General features: G+C 41.1%; 1 protein-coding gene across 1 annotated transcript; it reads right to left on the bottom strand.

Moving 5' to 3' along the window:
- Positions 1 to 392: 392 nt before the first annotated feature.
- On the bottom strand, positions 393 to 20,676 carry LOC106573602 (ATP synthase F(1) complex subunit delta, mitochondrial). The gene is made up of 5 exons (XM_014148792.3): positions 20,434 to 20,676; positions 19,301 to 19,454; positions 8,197 to 8,285; positions 4,133 to 4,276; positions 393 to 521 (listed from the first exon to the last, which is right to left on the bottom strand). Exons 1-4 carry the CDS (start codon positions 20,548 to 20,550, stop codon positions 4,154 to 4,156), a joined length of 483 nt encoding a protein of 160 aa, XP_014004267.1. The 5' UTR covers positions 20,551 to 20,676; the 3' UTR covers positions 393 to 521; positions 4,133 to 4,153.
- Positions 20,677 to 22,218: the final 1,542 nt, after the last annotated feature.

Here is a 22,218-nt window from a genome sequence, read left to right as displayed (position 1 = left end):
GAAAAAATGTGAAACAAAAATCAAGCATACCACTAAAATCAGTATGGACAAAAATAACACTTGATGCCTTCATTAAATTAATTATAACGCTTGAGAAATCACAACATAGCCAACTCAACAAAGGTGATTATAATAGCTACCCTTGGTTAATGGGTTTGTCTCACCACAATAGAACAGACTTTGTTCCATTTGCTACTTGCTGTGACTATGAAAACACTGTCACCAAGTGGCAGAAAGGAGAACTGCATTAACTATAACCACAAAATACGGGAAAAACACATTGTACACAGAATACATCTATGTTTGGTCTCTTTTCCCTTACAAAATATAGCACACAATACCAGTCCTTGAATCCTACATAAAAGGAACAAAAATACAGAATAATTGGCAGGTAGATCCAAATAAATTTATTGGTCATTTCATTCCACTGTACAAAGCAAGCATGAGATCATGCAGTTACTGACTTGACTGGTCCGGGAAACAGTTGGAGAATTTTCATTTCCTTTATACCAACACGCCACCTGGAATAAAGGCGAAAATATGATTACCATAAGTATACAGTCATCCAGCAATAAAAACAGTCTGACATAACATTGGGGTGTGCTAAATCCTTACTGAACCATAGAGATAAAATGGAATAGACTCAGCTTGATCCCCTCGGTCAAGGACACTTGGACCTTTGATATTTTCAGTGGTATTGTTAACAAAACACGTCCCCATAAAGAAAACACAAATAAAAAAAAGACATGTCCAGCCCCTGGTTCGACTGTGATCTTGCAGTTACTCCACTTCTGTTGGTCTAACCCCAAGAAGTTCTGGAAAACGGTTAAAGACCTGGAGAATAAACCCTCCTCCTCACTGCTGCCCATGTCCCTTAAAGTTGATGTGGTTGTTACTGACAAGAAGCACATGGCTGAGCTCGAATCACCACTTCATTAAGTCAGGATTCCTATGCCTCAGCCATGCCTCCTTGCCCGTCCAATATTTCCTCATCTCCCACCCCTTCTAATGCAACTATACCCGATGCTTCTCTTTTTCCCCTGCCCCTCTACAAAGTTTCTCTCTGCAGGCAGTCACCTAGTCCGAGGTGCTAAAGGAGCTCCTGAAACTTGACACCAAAAAACTGCTATTTTTATTGACTTGGCCAAAGCTTTTGATAGTTGGACCATTCCATTCTTGTGGGCTGACTAAGCAGTATTGGTGTCTGAGGGGTCTTTGGCCTGATTTGCTAACTACCTCTCTCAAAGAGTGCAGTGTATGAAGTCAGAACATCTGCCGTCTCAGCCACTGCCTGTCACCAAGGGTGTACCCCAAGGCTCGATCCTAGGCCCCACGCTCTTAATTTACATCAACATAGCTCAGGCAGTAAGAAGCTCTCATCCATTTATATGCAGATGATAGGCTTATACTCAGCTGGCCCCTCCCCAGATTGTGTTAAATGCTCTACAAAGATTTTAGTGCCCAACAAGCTCTCTACCCTTAACCTGTTATAGATAAGAGGCAGTATTTTCACGGCCGGATAAAAAAAAACATACCCGATTTAATCTGATTATTACTCCTGCCCAGAAACTAGAATATGCATATAATTATTAGCTTTGGATAGAAAACACTCCAAAGTATCTAAAACTGTTTGAATGGTGTCTGTGAGTATAACAGAACTCATTTGGCAGGCCAAAACCTGAGAAGATTCCTTACAGGAAGTGCCCTCTTTGACCATTTCTTGGCCTTCTACACTCTCTTTATTGAAAACTGAGGATCCCTGCTGTAACGTGACACTTCCTACGGCTCCCATAGGCTCTCAGAAGGCGGCAAAACGCTGAATGATGCCTTTGCAGGCCCAGGCTGAAAAACAGTAGCGCATTTGGATAGTGGTCGATCTGAGAACAATGAGACTGAGGCGCGTGCACGAGGCGACACCATGTTTTAATTTTTTCGTCTTTGAACAAAAACAGGGTTTCCCGGGCGGAATATTATCGCTTTTTTTATGAGAAAAATCGCATAAAAATTGATTTTAAACAGCGGTTGACATGCTTCGAAGTAGGGTAATGGAATATTTCGAAATCTTTTGTCACGAAATGCGTCGGGCACGTAACCCTTCGGATAGTGTCTTGAACGCACAACAAAACGCCGCTATTTGGATACATCTATGGATTATTTGGAACCAAACCAACATTTGTTATTGAAGTAGAAGTCCCGGGAGTGCATTCTGACGAAGAACAGCAAAGGTAAGCCAATTTTTCTTATAGTAAATCTGACTTTGGTGAGGGCTAAACTTGGTGGGTGTCTAAATAGCTAGCCTGTGATGGCGAGCTATCTACTCAGAATATTGCAAAATGTGCTTTCACCGAAAAGCTATTTTAAAAATCGGACATATCGAGTGCATAGAGGAGTTCTGTATCTATAATTCTTAAAATAATTGTTTTTTTTTTTTGTGAACGTTTATCGTGAGTAATTTAGTAAATTCACCGGAAGTTTGCGGTGGGTATGCTAGTTCTGAACGTCACATGCTAATGTAAAAAGCCGTTTTTTGATATAAATATGAACTTGATTGAACAAAACATGCATGTATTGTATAACAATGTCCTAGGAGTGTCATCTGATGAAGATCAAAGGTTAGTGCTGCATTTAGCTGTGGTTTTGGTTTTTGTGACATTATATGCTAGCTTGAAAAATGGGTGTGATTATTTCTGGCTGGGTACTCTGCTGACATAATCTAATGTTTTGCTGTCGCTGTAAAGCCTTTTTGAAATCGGACAGTGTGGTTAGATAAAGGAGAGTCTTGTCTTTAAAATGCTGTAAAATAGTCATATGTTTGACAAATGGAAGTTTTGGGATTTTCGAGGACTTTGTATTTCGCGCCACGCCCATCATTGGATATTGGAGCAGGTGTTCCGCTAGCGGAACGTCTAGATGTAAGAGGTTAACCTTGTTCTGAACACCTCCAAAACAAAAAGGTCATGTGGTTTGGTAAGAAGAATGCCCCTCTCCCAACAGGTGTGTTTACTACCGCTTGAGGGTTTACAGCTTGAGGTAGTCATCTCATACAAGTACTTGGGAGTACGGCTCGAAGGTACACTGTCCTTCTCTCAGCGCATCTCAAAGCTGCAGGCTAAGATTAAATCTAGATTTGGAACGCTCTATCGTAATCGCTCCTCTTTCACCCCAGCTGCCAAACTAACCCTGATTCAGATGACCATGCTAGATTACGGCATTTATAGATTGGCAGGTAAGGGTGCTCTCAAGTGGCTAGATATTCTTTACCATTCAGCCATCAGATGTGCCACCAATGCTCCTTATAGGACACATCACTACACTCTATACTCCTCTGTAAACTGGTCTTCTCTGTATACCCATTGCAAGACCCACTGGTTGATGCGTATTTATAAAACCCTCTTAGGGCTCACTCCACGCCCATCTGTGATACCTACTGCAGCCCTCGTCCTCCACATACAACACCCGTTCTGCCAGTCACATTCTGTTAAAGGTCCCCAAAGCGCACACATCCCTGAATCGCTCATCTTTTCAGTTCACTGAAAATTGATTGTCAGATCCCTCCTGATGACCCGGTTGGATCAGCCAATGAAGTAGAAAGTCCAACCCAGTTGACTACATTAAAACGTTATAATCCTTCAATGGCGCTACCCATGCCAATAAAACCTTTTTGCTACCAGAGGCCTCTATCATTCTTTATGGTCCCACCTAGTTGACTACTTCAAAATGGTGAAAGTACTCAATAGCGCTGCCCATGCTGAAACAAGCTCTGAACTCACTTGCGTGAGATCAGTGATCAAGTCATGGAAATCTCTCCTTCAAACAGAACGCATGATGGCAATTCTGTTAGCCAATGTCAAAGCTTGGTGACAAGATCTACCCTGCACTGAATGGCTGAAATGTGCATAACTCGTCATCACCCATTAAGTCACTATGGGTTGTCTGCTTTCATAAAAAAATAGCTGGTAGGCAATTAGCTCAGCAACTGTAAGCCTTTAAAATACACACTGATCGCTTCAAAGGTGGATATGAGCAAGGATTGGATGCATTTTAAAGCTTTTCCAACAGCGTCTAGGTCAGATGTGAAGCTCATTCTCTACACTTCTACCACCTCACAGAGGTACATGGTTGCAATACGTACCACAGAGACCAGTCGCGCGGCCTACTCCAGGGCTTTGACGATTGCCTCGTTGGCGTCTATGTTGATCTGGACCTCAGCCCTGGCAGCCTCGTCAGACACAGACGCCATTTCAGACTGGGCCTTCTCCAAGTTGACCTTGGCAGCCTAAAAATCAGAGAGGTCAGATACACAACAACCATATCCATACTACGAAGTGCTGGACATCATGCATACTAAATATGCTAGCACAGTACCAGTCTATTTTTTTACATTCAACTAAATAACCAATTAAGGCTAATAGGGATGCGTTTACACAGGCAGCCGAAATGTTTCATCATTGGTCTTTTGACCAATCAATTCAACTCTTGCCAATAATTGGGCAAAAGAACTGGGCTGCATGAGTAAACACAGCCTTAGACAAGGGTCAGAGCTAGGCGGCAGGTCCCTGTAAGCATAGTTTGGGGAAACACTGCTTCATAATCCAATCCTGTACAGATAAATCTTTGCGCAAAGAACATAGTACAAAAAAAGGACAGCCTGTTCTTTATGCTTCTGCCAGGCAAAACAAACTATTTTCAGTGGGTTTGATCCTAAATGAAATTGAAGTGGTATCAATAACTCATTGTTCTAGGTTATATGTAGGGGTAATGACTATTCTAATTAATAGGTGTCTTTATGTGGATAGTCTAGTGAAAACATAAACTGGCTTAATTTTGTTTGGGGAGATTTTTTTTTTTTTTAATAACTCAATTACTGGATGCAATGTAGTAGTCTAGCTTACGGTAGGTAATTTGGACTATGAAACTGAACTAGGCCTATGGGCTTGTTTCAGATCTCCATCCCTGACCTAATCCATCAAGTTAGGTGTGATTACTACCATTCATTCAACATGCCTTGTCATTGGTGAACTGACTATTATCACATCATTAGCAGCCGATTGTTGACATTTGCCAATTTTACAAATATTCCAAAAACATGCTCCCTGTTTGCAACAAGGCACTATAGTAATATTGCATAAAAACAAAGCAAATCACTTTTTTTCTTCCATGAATACCAAGCATTATCGGATTTGCCCCAAAAGTACAACATTACTGAGTACCGCTCCATATTTTCAGGCACGGTGGTGACTACATCATGTTATGGGTATGCTTGTAATCGTTAAGGACTAGGGAATTTATCCAGGACAAAAAAGAAATGGAGATAAACACAGGCAAAATCCTAAAGGAAAACCTGGTTCGGTCTGATTTCCACCAGACACTGGGACATTAAATTCACCTTTCAGCAGGACAATAACCAAAAACACAAGGACAAATCTATACTGGAGTTGCTTACCAAGAAGACGGTGAATGTTACCGAGTGGCTAAGTTTTACTAGATCAAAGTGTGCCTTTGGAAAATTTGTAGTAAACATACCTTTGACAAGATATTCTAAATATTAATTTATAGTGTCAACGTTTTTATTTAGGTCCTTGAACTGCACAACAGGCAATAAGCGTGAACAAAAAAATATATGAATAGAATCAAAGCCGTGGGGGTGTCTACTAGGACAATATGGGATTGTTTTAAGATAGCTAAATGATCGATGGTATGACTATTGGAATTAGAATTTTAGGACGCCTTAAAAAGTATCAGAACTGTTTTTATTTGATGAAACATTGAATTTGGCCTTAGTGCTATTCGCCCATAGAAACCTTGAATAACAGCTTCATGCATGGATACATTTTTTTTTTTTTTTTAATGGTTTGTTCTGAAGTGTCTGTCCTATAGCTGAGAGATAAGGATCACTATTTGTATTTATTTAGACTAGCATTTAACCCCTTATTTTAAACATTAAAATATCTCCATATATAAACTCAGCAAAAAAAAGAAAATGTCCTCTCACTGTCAACTGCGTTAATTTTCAGCAAACTTAACGTGTGCCCAATCTATTCGGACACTACATTCAGAACTTGGCAGATCGGCTGTACCGACTACAAAACGAGTCCCATGATGCTTGTGGGGGTCATAGAGCACTATCGTGAGGTTCTCAGACATCGTGTTCATGGGAGCTACATCTTTCCATTTGTGGGCCAAACCTTTCGGACTCTACAGACTTTTGTGAGAACACCGCACTAGTTCTGTCACACTTCACCGCAGACACGGAAGGGCAACGTCGGCAGATGTGGTGGATTGAGACGCAGCCCATGCAAAAAAATCTTTCAAACTGACAAGATTGATGGGGATTCTTTTATTATGCCAATTAGATTCCCGCGGAGAGCAGACAGCGACTCTAGGGGGCTAATATTCTATTTTATTTTGTTTATTTTAAAGGTAGGAAAATCTGATTTTTTGTGAAGTACAGTATCAGCAGAACAGCTCTCTGCCATGTCTGTTTCCATCCGTGCAGCAACGTGCACTGAACTATCGCAACACCACATTTCCTTTCTCGACAATGCGCTCGCACCTACTGTTGCAGAGATTAAGTGCTCACAAGAAAGCATTCTCTTAGTTGACTAAACGTCGTAGCTAACTACTTCATCGTAATGATGCCTTAGCGAAGGAGACTACTACAAAAGTGGTTGTGCTCGACTAAGACCCAATTATGGAAAAAGTATTTAGCGAAAGGCTCGTTGTCCATTATCCCTATCTATTTTCATCACAGTGGTATAAATGGACGAAGTGGAACTCGAGGGAGCAAAACAGTATTAAGACTGGGGGGGGCAGGAGGGTAAAGCTAGAGATTTTTTCTCCTCGCCAAAGTCTTCCGATTGGCTCAGTTCCAACTTCAGAGACAGTTGGGTCAAAAACCACAAGGTGCCAACGAGAAGACTATTTTAGGGCAGTTTCTCATTCCAGCGTACTTTAACCTAAAATTGTGTGTGTGTGTATGTTGGCAGGTCTGGAAGAGAGAGACTAGCATTGCAAATTCACATTGCCTCTTTCCTGTGAAAGGCCCATTTGTTACAGTAGCGATTACAGCGTAGAAATGCCAAACATAGCTGGGAGTTAAAGGTCTCCCAGTGGGAACTTGGCACATCTGCTATAACTCAACAGTGACTGACCTTTCCTGCCTTATTAACAGCAGGGTTTCTCCTGTGCATTGTTCACAGAGGAAGAAAAAAAAAGTCATCCATTTCTTTGGAGTCAACTTGACAGTGTGTGCCCTTCTCGGACAGGGTCAGAGAGAAAGAGGGAGCTCCTCTACGATGAACGTTTAGTCGGCTGATGGGGCTGCGAGTAATAAAGAGCAACATGGCCTTAGGGACAATTCACACAAATACATATTTAGACTGACATTTGAGCCAATGCTGTGCGGAATTCTGTTGAGTAAGGGATTTGGTCATTTCATGGAAGGTTTCCTTTTACAAAACTAAGGTCTGACTGAGCAGAGCTGCATACAGTTAACATCTTTATAAAAGGTTGGGTTTCAATCAATGACTGGCATCATTCAGCCAATGCAGTCAATCACAACTCTAGCCTAGCTTTTCAGAGAACAAAGCAATCCTAATGTAGAGGATGGGAAATGTTCATGCAATTGTTATTGCTCTGATGAAGAGCATCTTGTGATTGCTCTGGTTCAATGATTTAAGGGCATTCTGCTCCCATTGGCGCAGGAAACATAAGTAGCCCTCCGCGGCCCTTCTTCCTGCCCAGCTCTAACACACTACACCAGGTGTGTAACCATTAGCCAAACAGTTGAAAAAAAGAACACGACAAATTCAGGTAGGTCCATCAGTTGTTTGCTTCCATTAAATAAATGTTTTGAGACAGAATTGAATACGTCCCAGGGGTGTAATCATTCCGCCGATGCTTTTGCAAAATATTTTGTCTGTTGCAAAACGTTTAGCAACAGAAACCGTTTACTCCAAAAGGAAAACACAAATGAGAGTTTCTATTTGAAAAATTCAGGTAGGAACCTCCGTTTCGTTCTGGTTCTTAAAATGGTAAACGGTTCCCGTAACGAACACACCCCAGTCCAACTAGACAACAATGATTTGTTTATTACTAGAAATCAGGTGTGATGCGGTGGCCTGCCCACGCTGTGGCCTGCCCACCTGTTGCCATAGAGATAATAAATAGGTTTATGAGTGGGTGCTGGGTACTTACAGCCACATCCAGCTGGTCCAGGGGGAAAGCCTCTTCAGCCAGCAGCTGCACCGATGAGTCTGCGTTCACTGTGATTGACCCGCTGCTCACTGAAAAACAGACCAAATTTGAGTAAAGCAACCCATTTCATTCAGCCACCCCACCAATCATACCAGGCCGACTCTTCTCTGTATGCATCAATGATGTCGCTCTTGCTGCTGGTGATTCTCGGATCCACCTCGACGCACACGACACCATTATGTATACTTCTGGCCCTTCTTTGGACACGTAACTAACCTCCAGATGAGCTTCAATGCCATACAATTCTCCTTCCATTGCCTCCAACTGCTCTTAAAATGCAAGTAAAGCTAAATGCATGCTCTTCAACCGATCACTGCCCGCACCTGTCCACCCATCCAGCATCACTACTCTGGATGGTTCTGACTTAAAATATGTGCACAACTACAAATACCTAGGTGTCTGGTTAGACTGTAAACTCTCCTTCCAGACACACATTAAGCATCTCCAATCCAAAATTAAATCTAGAATCGGCTTCCCATTTCGCAATAAAGCATCCTTCACTCATACTGCCAAACATACCCTCGTAAAACTGACCATCCTACCGATCCTCGACGATGTCATTATCAAAATAGCCTCCAACACTCTACTCAACAAATTGGATGCAGTCTATCACAGTGCCATCCGTTTTGTCACCAAAGCCCCATACACTACCCACCATTGCGACCTGTATGCTCTCGTTGGCTGGCCATCGCTTCATACTCGTCGCCAAACCCACTGGCTCCAGGTCATCTACAAGTCTCGCCTTATCTCAGCTCACTGGTCACCATAGCAGCACCCACCCGTAGCACGCACGCCAGCAGGTATATCTCACTAGTCACCCCCAAAGCCAATTCCTACTTTAGCCGCCTTTCCTTCCAGTTCTCTGCTGCCAATGACTGGAACGAACTACAAAAAAAAATAATATATATATAAAAAAATAAAATCACTGAAGCTGGAGACATATCTCCCTCACTAGCTTTAAGCACCAGCTGTCAGAGCAGCTCACAGATCACTGCTCCTGTACATAGCCCATCCAACTACCTTATACTGTATTTATTTAGCTCCTTTGCACCCCAGTATCTTTACTTGCACATTCATCTTCTGCACATCAGTGTTTAATTGGTATATTGTAATTACTTCACCATGGCATATTTATTGCCTTACCTCCCTCATCTTACCTCATTTGCACACACTATGTTTGTTTATTCCATGTGTAACTGTTGTTGTATGTGTCGAACTGCTTTGCTTTATCTTGGCCAGGTCGCAGTTGTAAATGAGAACTTGTTCTCAATTAGCCTACATGGTTAAATAAAATATACCGGCCAGCCCCATGTAGACAACTTACTCTATTGAAATTAAATAAATGCATTTCCTTCATGCACAGACTGCAACAGTCTCTTAAAGTTCAGTCACTAACATGCAGAAGTTTATTTTAGCTGATTTCAATCCAGGGAAGTAGACTACAATTTGAAAGTGTTACGCTAAGTCAGATTTCTCCAGGCCTAGGATGCAGTCATCCCCACAAGACAGGACTGACCTCTGCTGGAAGTTCCATGTTAAAAGAGGTCCAATGAAGCAGTTCTCAATATCAAATCATTTCTGGGTAACAATTAAGGCCCTTTCTGTGATTAATTGAAAACAAATTGTAAAAAAAATAAATAAAGAACAATCAAGCAATAATGTTGCTAGGACTGGAGAAAACTGAGAAGGAGCTGTTATTAGTAGATGGGTTTGAACTGTTATTTGTTTATTAAATAATTCACCGCCTGGTGTTATCACCAGACATGCCAAAACTCCATCCCACCAAAACAGGCTGAAATTTCAGGCATTTTTTTTTTATTTTTTTTTACAAACAGCTCCCCTGTTAGGGCTAGGGGGCAGTATTGACACGGCTGGATAAAAAACATACCCGATTTAATCTGGTTACCACTCCTACCCAGTAACTAGAATATGCATATACTTATTACATATGGATAGAAAACACCCTAAAGTTTCTAAAACTGTTTGAATGGTGTCTGAGTATAACAGAACTCAAATGGCAGGTCAAAACCTGAGAGATTCCTTTACAGGAAGTGGCCTGTCTGACCATTTCTTGAACTTCTTTTCCATCTCCATCTTTTACTAAGGATCTCTGCTCTAACGTGACACTTCCCACGTCTTCCATAGGCGCTCAGAGCCCGGGAAAAAACAGAATGTCGTCATTCCAGCCCCAGGCTGAAACACATTATCGCCTTTCTCAAGTGGCCGATCAAGGGACTCTAGGCTTATGCGCGTGACCCGACCGCCCCCGCCTTTGTGATTTTTTTCCTCTGTTTGCCGAAAAGGAGATTCCCTGTCGGAATATTATCGCTTTTCTACGAGAAAAATGGCGTAAAAATTGATTTTAAACAGCGGTTGACATGCTTCGAAGTACGGTAATGGAATATTTAGAATTTTATTGTCACGAATTGCGCCATGCGCGCGACACTTCTTTACCATTTCGGATAGTGTCTGGAACGCACGAACAAAACGCCGCTATTCGGATATAACGATGGATTATTTTGGACCAAACCAACATTTGTTATTGAAGTAGCAGTCCTGGGTGTGCATTCTGACGAAGACAAAAGGTAATCAAACTTTTATAATAGTAAATATGATTATGGTGAGTGCTTAACTTGCCGGGTGTCTAAATAGCGAGCCCGTGATGCCTGGGCTATGTACTTAGAATATTGCAAAATGTGCTTTCACCAAAAAGCTATTTTAAAAATCGGACATATCGAGTGCATAGAGGAGGTCTGTATCTATAATTCTTAAAATAATTGTTATGCTTTTTGTGAACGTTTATCGTGAGTAATTTAGTAAAATGTTAGCGAATTCCCCGGAAGTTTGCGGGGGGTATGCTAGTTCTGAACGTCACATGCTAATGTAAAAAGCTGGTTTTTGATATAAATATGAACTTGATTGAACAAAACATGCATGTATTGTATAACATAATGTCCTAGGGTTGTCATCTGATGAAGATCAAAGGTGAGTGCTGCATTTAGCTGTCTTCTGGGTTTTGGTGACATTATATGCTGGCTTGAAAAATGGGTGTCTGATTATTTCTGGCTTGGTACTCTGCTGACATAATCTAATGTTTTGCTTTCGTTGTAAAGCCTTTTTGAAATCGGACAGTGTGGTTAGATTAACGAGAGTCTTGTCTTTAAATATCTGTAAAATAGTCATATGTTTGAGAAATTGAAGTAATATGATTTTTAAGGTTTTGAAAATCGCGCCACAGGCTGCAAGTGGCTGTTACGTAGGTGGGACGCTAGCCCATAGAGGTTAAACTAAAAAGGGGCATTGTACATTTTCAGAATTCCACAGTATTATTCCAACCTCACCGTGGATGGAGAGAGGTGTATCTCTATATAAATAAAACTTGAAAAATACAAGTTTGACTGCACTGGGACTTTAAAGTAAGGACGGGCAATATGTAGTCTTAAGGTATACTGGTATGGATCCACATAACGATATTCATACTACCGTCTATTTCTACTCCCCAACTTCGTTTCACATACACCCTTTAAAAATGTTCAGTGCAGACACTTTTGCAAATGTGCCATTTTGTTGTAGTGGATTTCAAAGCAGGGGAAGTAGCGTAACACTTAAATGTAGGCCAAGTTAGATTTCTCAAGGTCTAGGATGCAGTCAACGTCTTACCCACAATTTGAGACAGGACTGACCCCTGCCGCATAGTCCACATTAAAGTGGCCAGTTATTGATATGGAACTGACCATTGCGATCACCTTGAAAAACACAGAAGGCATGCTCAAGCACTGTCCCCATTTGGTATGTAAGTAGCTTAGAAATCATTGCTTTTATTTAATCAGATATCACAAGATCATTAAAAATGTAATCAAAGCTTCCAAAATGATGTATCGGCCTACCACACAGACACTGGCATTTGTACACATATGGGTGTCAACAGGAAAAATCTAGCCATAGTGAATCAAATCAATTTTAGGTGATACCACTAGTCCCTCTTGCCATAAACGTCAGAAGTCAGACAGACTCACCCACCATTTCATAAAGGGTTAAAAACAGTGGAACTCCCACCATGTTGCAACACCTATCGAACTCTAACCCTTTTAGTTAGAGCTCATGCAAGGGGCTAGAGGTTAGGGACAGAGCCTATGAGTCCTATTGTGGATTGGGCGATCCTGAACAGCACCGTGTCTCACAGCATAGACTTGTGATAAGAGATTTTACACTATAAAACAGACAAGACAGGCGCACACAAACATCAACGACATCACTCCTGCCCAGACCCGCATGCTCCCAGCACCTGCAAGACTATTCCATATGACCTCGAACTGCTCCACTGCCTTGGTTACCCACACCCTTTTCAACACTCAAATAATAATGCATTTGATTCTTCTACCGTCGCAACAATGGAGGATCACTTGATTTCCAGTTAAGCAAAAGTTTCAAAATGATTGAGGAGAAAAGTACAGTCCAACCCATTTCCAATCTCAACCCACCCTCATATACCATCACTTGAAACATACAGAGAGCTTACATTTTTGTTAACTGTAATTTTGTTCCAACACCATCTTTAGTTGGATAGGCTTTCTGCTAGGTTTTGTAGGTATCTGACCCATCATTTTAGTATTATTTTCTGACTCAGAACTCCCTCTACATTGCTCTGATGTCCAAAGATTTCAGCTCGAACTTGTGATAAGTTGCATGTACAGTTCAAGTCAGAAGTTACATACACTTAGGTTGCAGTTAATAAAAATTGTTTTCAACCACTCCACAAATGTCTTGTTAACAAACTATAGTTTTGGCAAGTTGGTTAGGACATCTACTTTGTGGATGACAAGTAATTTTTTCCAAGAATTGTTTACAGACAGATTATTTCACAATTCCAGTGGGTCAGAAGTGTACATATACTAAGTTGACAGTGCCTTTAAACAGCTTGGAAAATTCCAGAAAATTATGTCATGGCTTTAGAAGCTTCTGATAGACATAATTTGAGTCAATTGGAGGTGTACCTGTGGATGTATTTCAAGGCCTACCTTCAAGCTCAGTGCCTCTTTGCTTGACATCATGGGGAAATCAAGAAAGCCAAAAGTCAGAAAAATATATATAATACATTTAGACCTCCACAAGTCTGCTTCCTCCTTGGGAGACATTTTCAAAACACCTGAAGGTACCACATTCATCTGTACAAATAATAGTACACAATTATAAACACCATGGGACCACGCAGCCGTCATACCGCTCAGGAAGGAGACACGTTCTGTCTCCTAGAGATGAACATATTTATTGCGAAAAGTACAAATCAATCCCAGAACAGATGACCTTGTGAAGATGCTGGAGAAAACACATACAGAAGTATCTATATCCACAGTAAAACAAGTCCTATATCGACAACTTGAAAGGCCGCTCAGCAAGGAAGAAGCCACTGCTCCAAAACGTCCATAAAAAAGCCAGACTACAGTTTGCAACTGCACATGAGGACAACGATCGTACTTTGGAGAAATGTCCTCTGGTCTGATGAATCAAAAATACAACTGTTTGGCTATAATGACCATTATGTTTGGAGGAAAAAGGGGGAGGCTTGCGAAGAACACCATCCCAACCGTGAAGCATGGGGGTGGGGGGGGGGGGGGGGGGGCAGCATCATGTTGTGGGGGTGCTTTGCTGCAGGAGGGAGTGCAAAGTAGATGGCATCATGAGCGTGGAAAATGATGTGGATATATTGAAGCAACATCAAGACATCAGTCAGGAAGTTAAAGCTTGGTTGCAAATGGACAATGACCCCAAGCATACTTCCAAAGTTGTGGCAAAATGGCTTAAGGACAAATAAGTCAAGGTATTAGAGTGGCCATCACAAAGCCCTGACCTCAATCCAGAGAAAATTTGTGGGCAGAACTGAAAAAGCGTGTGCGAGCAAGAAGGCCTACAAACCTGACTCAGTAACACCTGCTCTGTCAGGAGGAGGCATGGGCCAAAACTCACCCAACTTGTGGGAAGCTTGTGGAAGGCTACCCAAAACGTTTGACCCAAGTAAAATTTAAAGGCAATGCTACCAAATACTAATTGATGGATGTAAACTTCTGACCCACTGGGAATGTGACGAAGGAAATAAAATCAACACTATTATTCTGACATTTCACAACCTTAAAATAAAAGTGGTGATCCTAAGTGACCTAAGACAAGGAATGTTTACTAGGATTAAGTGTCAGGAATTGTGAAAGACTGAGTTTAAATGTATTTGGCTAAGGTGTATGTAAACCTCCGACTTCAGCTGTATTTTGTAAATGTCTACATTGGTCAGTCCAAAATTCCTTTTTAATTCTGTCATTGAAATGTTATTTCATATTAAATCATTTACAGTTTCTATGCCTTCAGGCTTTCCATGTGGGCGAATTTCAGAAATACTATGTATCATTATGCCATTTGATTCTGAATTTTAGGACGCCTTTAGACATCACGTGCTGTAGGCACCCATCCAGGCGCTAGTGTGTCGCACTCCTCGCTGAATGACAAATGGATGAACAGGTAATAATTGTGCACCTTACTTCACAATTCAATTTAAAATTAGGCCTAACTGAATGATGAGGGTGAAGAGGTTGATTTAAACTTAGAAAGACAAATTGTGTAATGAGTGTGTATGCCTATTCAAATCAGCAACAAATAATTTGACAGCGCGCCTTGTGGGTTGATACTGTTCTCTTTTACGTTTAACTTTGTAAAAATAAGCAGTTACAGGATTGTTTTATTTACTGTAACCATTACTAATCAAATGTATTCTAATGGAAATGAAAACATGCTGTGTTGCAGCAGGCCTTTAAAATAATGCAAGACATCCTTGACTCTATCCAACTTGAGCAGGAATCAAAATATGCCAGTCAGCCTGCACATCGAAACTAATTTCACACAATAAGAGCCTATAGACAAGATAAAATTGACAATCTGATGAGTGACAATATTAGGCTTAACAGCTGTCAAATTGTACTAAGAGATGGGCACATCTTTAAATTTAAAGATGCAGGAAAGGATCATCACGATCAAATCGTCCTTCAGAGTCACATGCAGGTAAAACACTGATTTCTATATAGTATAAGAAAACAATTTGGTGTTTCGATGACACTTAACTTTGTCATAATTCAAGAGGTGCAGCTCTATTTCCAAATGTCACTTTTGCAAGAATATGCGTGCCGCTCACACAGCCAGCACGGCCGCTCACACAGCCACTCACACAGCCACTCACACAGCCACTCACACAGCCACTCACACAGCCACTCACACAGCCACTCACACAGCCACTCACACAGCCACTCACACAGCCACTCACACAGCCAGCGTTGCTCTGGCTACTAAGCAGAAATATGTCATTCATCCCTTACAATTGTTCATGCACTGGTGCTTTTGTTTAGGAAGACAGAAAATAAAATTTCACTTGGGCACCTGTCTGGTTATATTAATACATTTGTTTCTACCATGTCAAAAGAAGCTGTAACTTGACTATAATGAAATCTACAAATAAAGTTGATCAAATGGATTACAATGTTTTTATTGTAAAGGGAACTAAAATAAGTTAGTTATAGGCCTTGTTGTTTTCTAGGACTGTAGAATTATACAACACATATCCTTAATTAACAAATAACTTTTTCCAAACGTGTATATATTCCCACGAATAAACTCAGCAAAAAAAATACATCCTCACTGTCAACTGCGTTCATTTTCAAACTTAACGTGTAAATATTTGTATGAACATAACAATATTCAACAACTGAGACAAACTGAACAAGTTCCACAGACATGTGACTAGACATGTAACTAACAGAAGTGGAATAATGTGTCCCTGAACAAAGGGGGAGGCAAAATCAAAAGTCAGTCAGTATCTGGTGTGGCCACCAGCTGCATTAAGTACTGCTGTGCATCTCCTTGTGGAGTGCACCAGATTTGCCAGTTTTTTGCTGTGAGATGTTACCCCACTCTTCCACCAAGGCACCTGCAAATTCCCGAACATCTGGGGGGGGAAATGGCCCTAGCCCTCACACTCCAATCCAAAAGGTCCCAGACGTGCTCAAAAGGATTGAGATCTGGGCTCTTCACTGGCCATGGCAGAACACTAACATTCGTGTCTTGCAGGAAATCATCCATACTGCTCTTTCTGTGCGTGGTGGCATTGTCATGCTGGAGGGTCATGTCAGGATAAGCCTGCAGGATGGGTACCACATGAGGGAGGAGGATGTCTTCCCTGTAACACACAGCGTTGAGATTGCCTGCAATGACAAGCTCAGTCCGATGATGCTGTGACACACCGCCTCAGACCATGAACCCTCCACCTCCAAATCGATCCCGCTCCAGAGTACAGGCCTCGGTGTAACACTCATTCCTTCGACGATAAACGCGAATCCGACCATCACCCCTGGTGACACAAAAGCCACGACTCGTCAGTGAAGAGCACTTTTTGCCAGTCCTGTCTGGTCCAGCGACGGTGGGTTTGTGCCCATAGGCGACGTTGTTGCTGGTAATGTCTGGTGAGCACCTGCCTTACAACAGGCCTACAAGCCCTCAGTCCAGCCTCTCTCAGCCTATTGCGGACAGTCTGAGCACTGATGGAGGGACTGTGCGTTCCTGGTGTAACTCGGGCAGTTGTTGCCATCCCGTAGCTGCCCCGCAGGTGTGATGTTCAGATGTACCGATCTGTGCAGGTGTCGTTACACGTGGTCTGCCACTGCGAGGACAATCAGCTGTTCGTCTGGTCTCCCTGTAGCGCTGTCTTAGGCGTCTCACAGTACAGACATTTCAATTTATTGCCCTGGCCACATCTGCAGTCCTCATGCCTCTATGCAGCATGCCTAAGGCACGCTCACGCAGATGAGCTTTCTTTTGGATGTTTTTCAGAGTAGAATGGCTCTTTAGTGTCTTAAGTTTTCATAACTGTGACCTTAATTGCCTACCGTCTGTAAGCTGTTAGCGTCTTAACCGTTCCACAGGTGCATGTTCATCAATTGTTTATGGTTCATTGAACAAGCATGGGAAACAGTGTTTAAACCCTTTACAATGAAGATCTGTTAAGCCATTTGGACTTTTACGAATTATCTTTGGAAGACATGGTCCTGAAAAAGGGACGTTTCTTTTTTTGCCGAGTTTATTGATTCATGCAACTAATCCTTTAATTATTAAGCATTGGCGCTTATGTTTGTAGACGCCCGGCAATGTTCTCTAGCGGGTACTTATAGCCTGAAAGGCCAGGCAGTTCTAGTGTTGAAGGATTGCTGTAGATCCTGAGGTTGTCTTTTCCCTATATTAGGTTTTTTTTTATCTCAGGATATAAAATTATTTTCAAAATATTAAAAAAGGGGGCATTGAGTTTAATATCAGTCAGTTATATCGTTGGCAAATATGCTTAATTTATATTCATCTTTACCAATACCTGTTACGTTTGGGTCCTGTTTAGAACTTAACAGCGCCTAATATTTATTTTTGGGTGATACCTATTTTTAGTGATTCTTGGTCTGCTGATATAAATCTGAAGAAACTATAGGTGCTTTTAAAATGTTTAAGTTCAGAAATTGTATTTTCTTTACCGTATAAAAACTTACCAAGACATTTCAAAAAAAATATACAGTCTTCAACAATCCATGATATAGGATCATTCTCCTGTATCGCGCAGAATTACACCAACAGAAAATGCTGTTAAATGCACTTAGTGACAGAATATGGAGAACAAACAGAGCAAAATTTCTTAAATGCGTAAACGTAAAAATAAAGACCTTTTACCATTACAAATATAGACTGAGGAAAGCAGACACATGACATAATTTGGGATCCTTTTTATGCACACTTTAGGGGAATGATAATCTCATACTCAGTTAAATCTGAGTAAAGTAAAAAAAAAAAACACTAAATGTTAGAAAAAGCCCATAAAGTATTTACAAGATAAAGAAAATAACATTTCTGGACATAAGCCAGAATATGATATTTTAATTTTGAAGAGAGCCAAACTACAGATTAAACAAAAATAAAAACACTGCAAATAAACCTGGTAAACACATCAGACATCCCAGATTTCATTGTCATTCAGATGTCAACTCTGGAGTTCAGATAGCAATCATGCTATATTAGAGCAAACCCAAAAGGAACTATTATTTTGGCAGGGGACCTAAATCACAGTCGTCTCGTTTGACATGGCAATAAAGGAAAATAAAATGATTGTTTATAGATAAATCCTTCTTGCCCACTTTCACAAGCCAAACATGTCCCTCTCCAGCTCCCAGTTCTTTCCTCCTTAGCAGACAGGTCCTGGACCAATCAAATAGTCTGGCCCTGGATTTTGACCAACTTCCCCCTTGACTTTGGTCTGATAGTTCCATAGTTTGATGATACCCATGAGTGGGTATTTAGCATTCTTCTGTTTCACTCCGATCCAATGGTATCTTTCCAGAGCCTCTGGTGATATACCCACGACAAGTTCCTCTGATATCAGTTTGACCACGTTGCTGGAAGGTCTCCTTTTTCGTTATCTTCTGGTCAGGACAATACTCATGTTACGTCGGCTTGTGTTTTCTTGCTGGTCCAATTCTTCTAAAATTCACAACCTTGTTCCCAAAAGGCAAATTTTGTTAATTCATGCACACGCCTTGTTTGTGCGCATCTGACACAATATCCTCCGTCTTTGAGCGAATCTGCTTTTTGTTCAACAATTGTAGCAGTTTTGTTGTGCATTGAGAGTATTAAAGCTATGTTTTCCTGGACAGCATTTAACTGTTCATAACTTTTGTTTGCATCTCCAAGTTGCCATTTCCTTCGAAGGTGGCAATTGTCTGTTGGATTCATGTCGCGGCGCTGTTTAACAAATGGATTGCTCACTCTCCCAGTTTCTTGGGGACTTGATTAATCAAGAGGCTTGCTTTAAAACTTTATCTGATTTCTACATATAACCACAGTTGACAGTACAAAACAGAGCTACTCACACCCCATGCATCCAACCGGTACACTCATGCACCTCCTCTTTGCTCTTTATGTTTGATGCATAAAATCATAAGAGGTAATCAGACCACTGAGCCATCAAGAAAAATCTCACCAAAGAACTTTGTTGCGGAGCCATCATCGTTGAACACGGTGACCACTCCGGGCCGGAGAACCTGCAGCGTGGGGACGTGGGCAGGGAGGATACCGAAAGCACCAGTCAGCGTGGGCACGTCAACCTGTTTCACACTGGCCTCCTTGAAGTACACCTGGGAGAAGGAGAAACACACATTACTGTACATTAACTATTATTGATTTTCTTAGAATTGAAGTTGAATATTAAGTGTGGAAATATACAGTATCTGCATGCAGTACTAGATAATTGTTCTAATGGATAAAGTCCATGCATATTTACTGAGGTGTTATGTTACTATATTTTAGTTGAGGTTCTGGTAAGGTACATTGCAGTTATGTTATCATACGTTATATAATATGCCATTACAGCCTGACAGGTTGAAAAGCAAACAGAATTATCTTCAATTCATATTTAATGTTGACTTGAGTTATGTAACTAGGTAAAACTGTTTCCAATTAGCTAGTAAATTACTGTCAGATGCACTTCAGTGACATCTAGCTAGCTATAACGCTAACTTGTACCTAGCTAACTAACGAACAGAATAGCTAGCTAGTTATGTGGGTGACTAAGGTGGAGTCAGCACACTCCTGAAGATTTAGCCAAACTAATTATTAAATCAGAAATAGTTGCTAACAATTGAAGAGTACTGTAATCCAGTTCTAGTCCCAAGGTGAAATAATAAGAAAGTGCAAGGGCCTGTGACCCATTGTGGTAACTAGCTTTGACAAACAGGTTATTTATTGCAATCTAACGTTAGCTGGCAAGTGGCAACACAGTAGGGGCACATTGTTGCACAGAACAATTTAGGCATGCCAAACTGATTTGGCGAGGCTTGATTGGAAGAATATACACGCGCGAGCGTCAATTTACAACTAACTGTTACATGCACAGGTAAAAAGTAGGTACGCTAACGTTACCAAGTTAAACTAGCTAGCCATTGAGCGGTGTGCACGCCACAGGCATTTGTCGCTAGCTAACTGTATGGTTAGATAATGTGTCTTTATTATTAAGAGTGACGTTATATCTGTCTTTGGCTTTATCATTGGAGATAGCTAGCTAGGAATCTACCGTAGGCCAATAACATAAGCCTTGTCAACCCCGGACTATTTTACCTGCGTTGGCGAGGCAAATGTGAAGGACATCTGGGCAGAGCCCGAAGCTGCTTCGGCGTAGCATCTTGCTTGCCTCAATACAGGGAGAGAGCGACGGAGAAACCTTGCTGCCATCATTTTGTCAGAATGACTATAATTCAAGCACAAACGAATCCCCAAGCCCTTGCGCGAAGTCAGTCAAACAGTGTGCGTCTGATAGGACAAGGACATCGATTGAACCGACCCACAATGCCTTATGAGCGTTCAAAGGATGACGGGGAATGTAGTTATTTTCTAGAGGCAACATATTCAATCCAAGGATTCGTATCCACCAGTGTTCAATCAGAAAAGGTGTCTCGTTCGGTGTTATCTTTAACACGGAATATTTCATATTTTGGTTATCTGCCGTTGTAAATAGACAGATTTATTAAAAAAGTGAGGCATGTGTGGTAGTGTGGAACATTTCACAGCCAGGGGGTGGCGCCGTTAGAATGTCAAACAGGATCCACTGATGACATGATTGATAAGATCATCACTGGTCTGTCAGGTGCCAACTGACCCATCAAGGTGAACAAAATCAAAGTTAAAGTGTGATTCTGTTTTACCAAAAGCTGCAAAAGAATACAGAGCTTGATACTACAGTATCCACTATGGTTGCTCAGATAATAATGTTCAATATAAAGTATAGCCCATATAATAAAATATTAGAGCTCTATATATAATATTATAAATAATAACGTATCAACCATTATTCTAGCCCTATTAGAATTCTTTATTCCGAACATAATGTGAATGTACATATTTGCATTCTGTTCCACCAGAAGCGTGTTCATAACGTCTCCCCCCTCCCCACCCCCTCCCCCCTAACAGCCTACCTTTGAATGGAAGGATGCTGATGATCTTCAGCGCACGCCTCCTCCAGCTCTTCAATCACTTACGTCACGTGGTGCGTCCCGGGTGGTGGGTGTGTCTTAAGCCATAGGGTTTCATTCATAAATAGTTTTTGCTTTTAAATCAGACTTTAAGTGTTCGGCGAAGGTTTTGGCGCTATTGGCTTCTGCCTAAGTTCCCTCACATGGACCATCTCAATTTTAATTAGGTGAGTGGCATTTCTTTTTTGTTGTTGTTGCAAATTCACGTTTGTGATAGACATCAAACCTTAGCCTATCGGTTCCACATTAAAATCAGGAGATTTTAGTATTATATTTAATCGATTACTGTCGGTATGACGATTTCAAAATCCATCTCACTGTTTTCAATGAATACCAGTTTAAATCGGTGATATTGCAGACAGTCCCTGTAGAAAGAATGGAAACAGCTGGCAGCGCAAGGGCCGTTTTTCTATAATTATTTGACATAAATATAATCAAATATAGAATAGAATAGCCTGTAGATTATCAGGCACGCACAGAGACGCGTTCTTGCTATAGGAATATGCAGTCGATACGCTATTAGCGATCGCTATACTTTTCTGTTGATCAAAGCCAATTCATCCCAACGTCATGGACTGTACAAAGGAAATATCAGAAAGAGACGATCAATTCAGATGTTATGTGCTCTTTATAACAACAACGGCAAACAACATAAGGTAACATTTGGGATTCAAAGTATTTTGAAATGTCTATTGCGTAGCAGTTTATGAGGAATGCAGCAGATCCAGGGAGAGAAGAGAAGGCTGATATATGAGATGTAAAAGACTAGTGGAAAATGATCAATAATCATTTTCAGTTTACTACCACCAAGCAGTCAACTGAGCAGTCACACTGTAAATCATAGACATCATGGATGATTATGCATGTAACAGCA

This window comes from Salmo salar, chromosome 16 (genome assembly GCF_965601325.2).
Source record: "Salmo salar chromosome 16, fSalSal1, whole genome shotgun sequence".
NCBI lineage: Eukaryota > Metazoa > Chordata > Actinopteri > Salmoniformes > Salmonidae > Salmo > Salmo salar.
Note: the sequence above shows the minus strand (reverse complement) of the source record. Positions and strands in the feature narration are given on the sequence as shown.

Coding starts and splice junctions, on each gene's coding strand:
- LOC106573602 (XM_014148792.3), bottom strand. CDS start 20,550: ATGATGGCAGCAAGGTTTCTCCGTCGCTCTCTCCCTGTATTGAGGCAA. Junction 8,286..19,300: donor CTCCGCAACAAAGTTCTTTG/GTGAGATTTTTC, acceptor TCTGTTTTTCAG/TGAGCAGCGGGTCAATCACA. Junction 4,277..8,196: donor TGGACCAGCTGGATGTGGCT/GTAAGTACCCAG, acceptor TCTGATTTTTAG/GCTGCCAAGGTCAACTTGGA.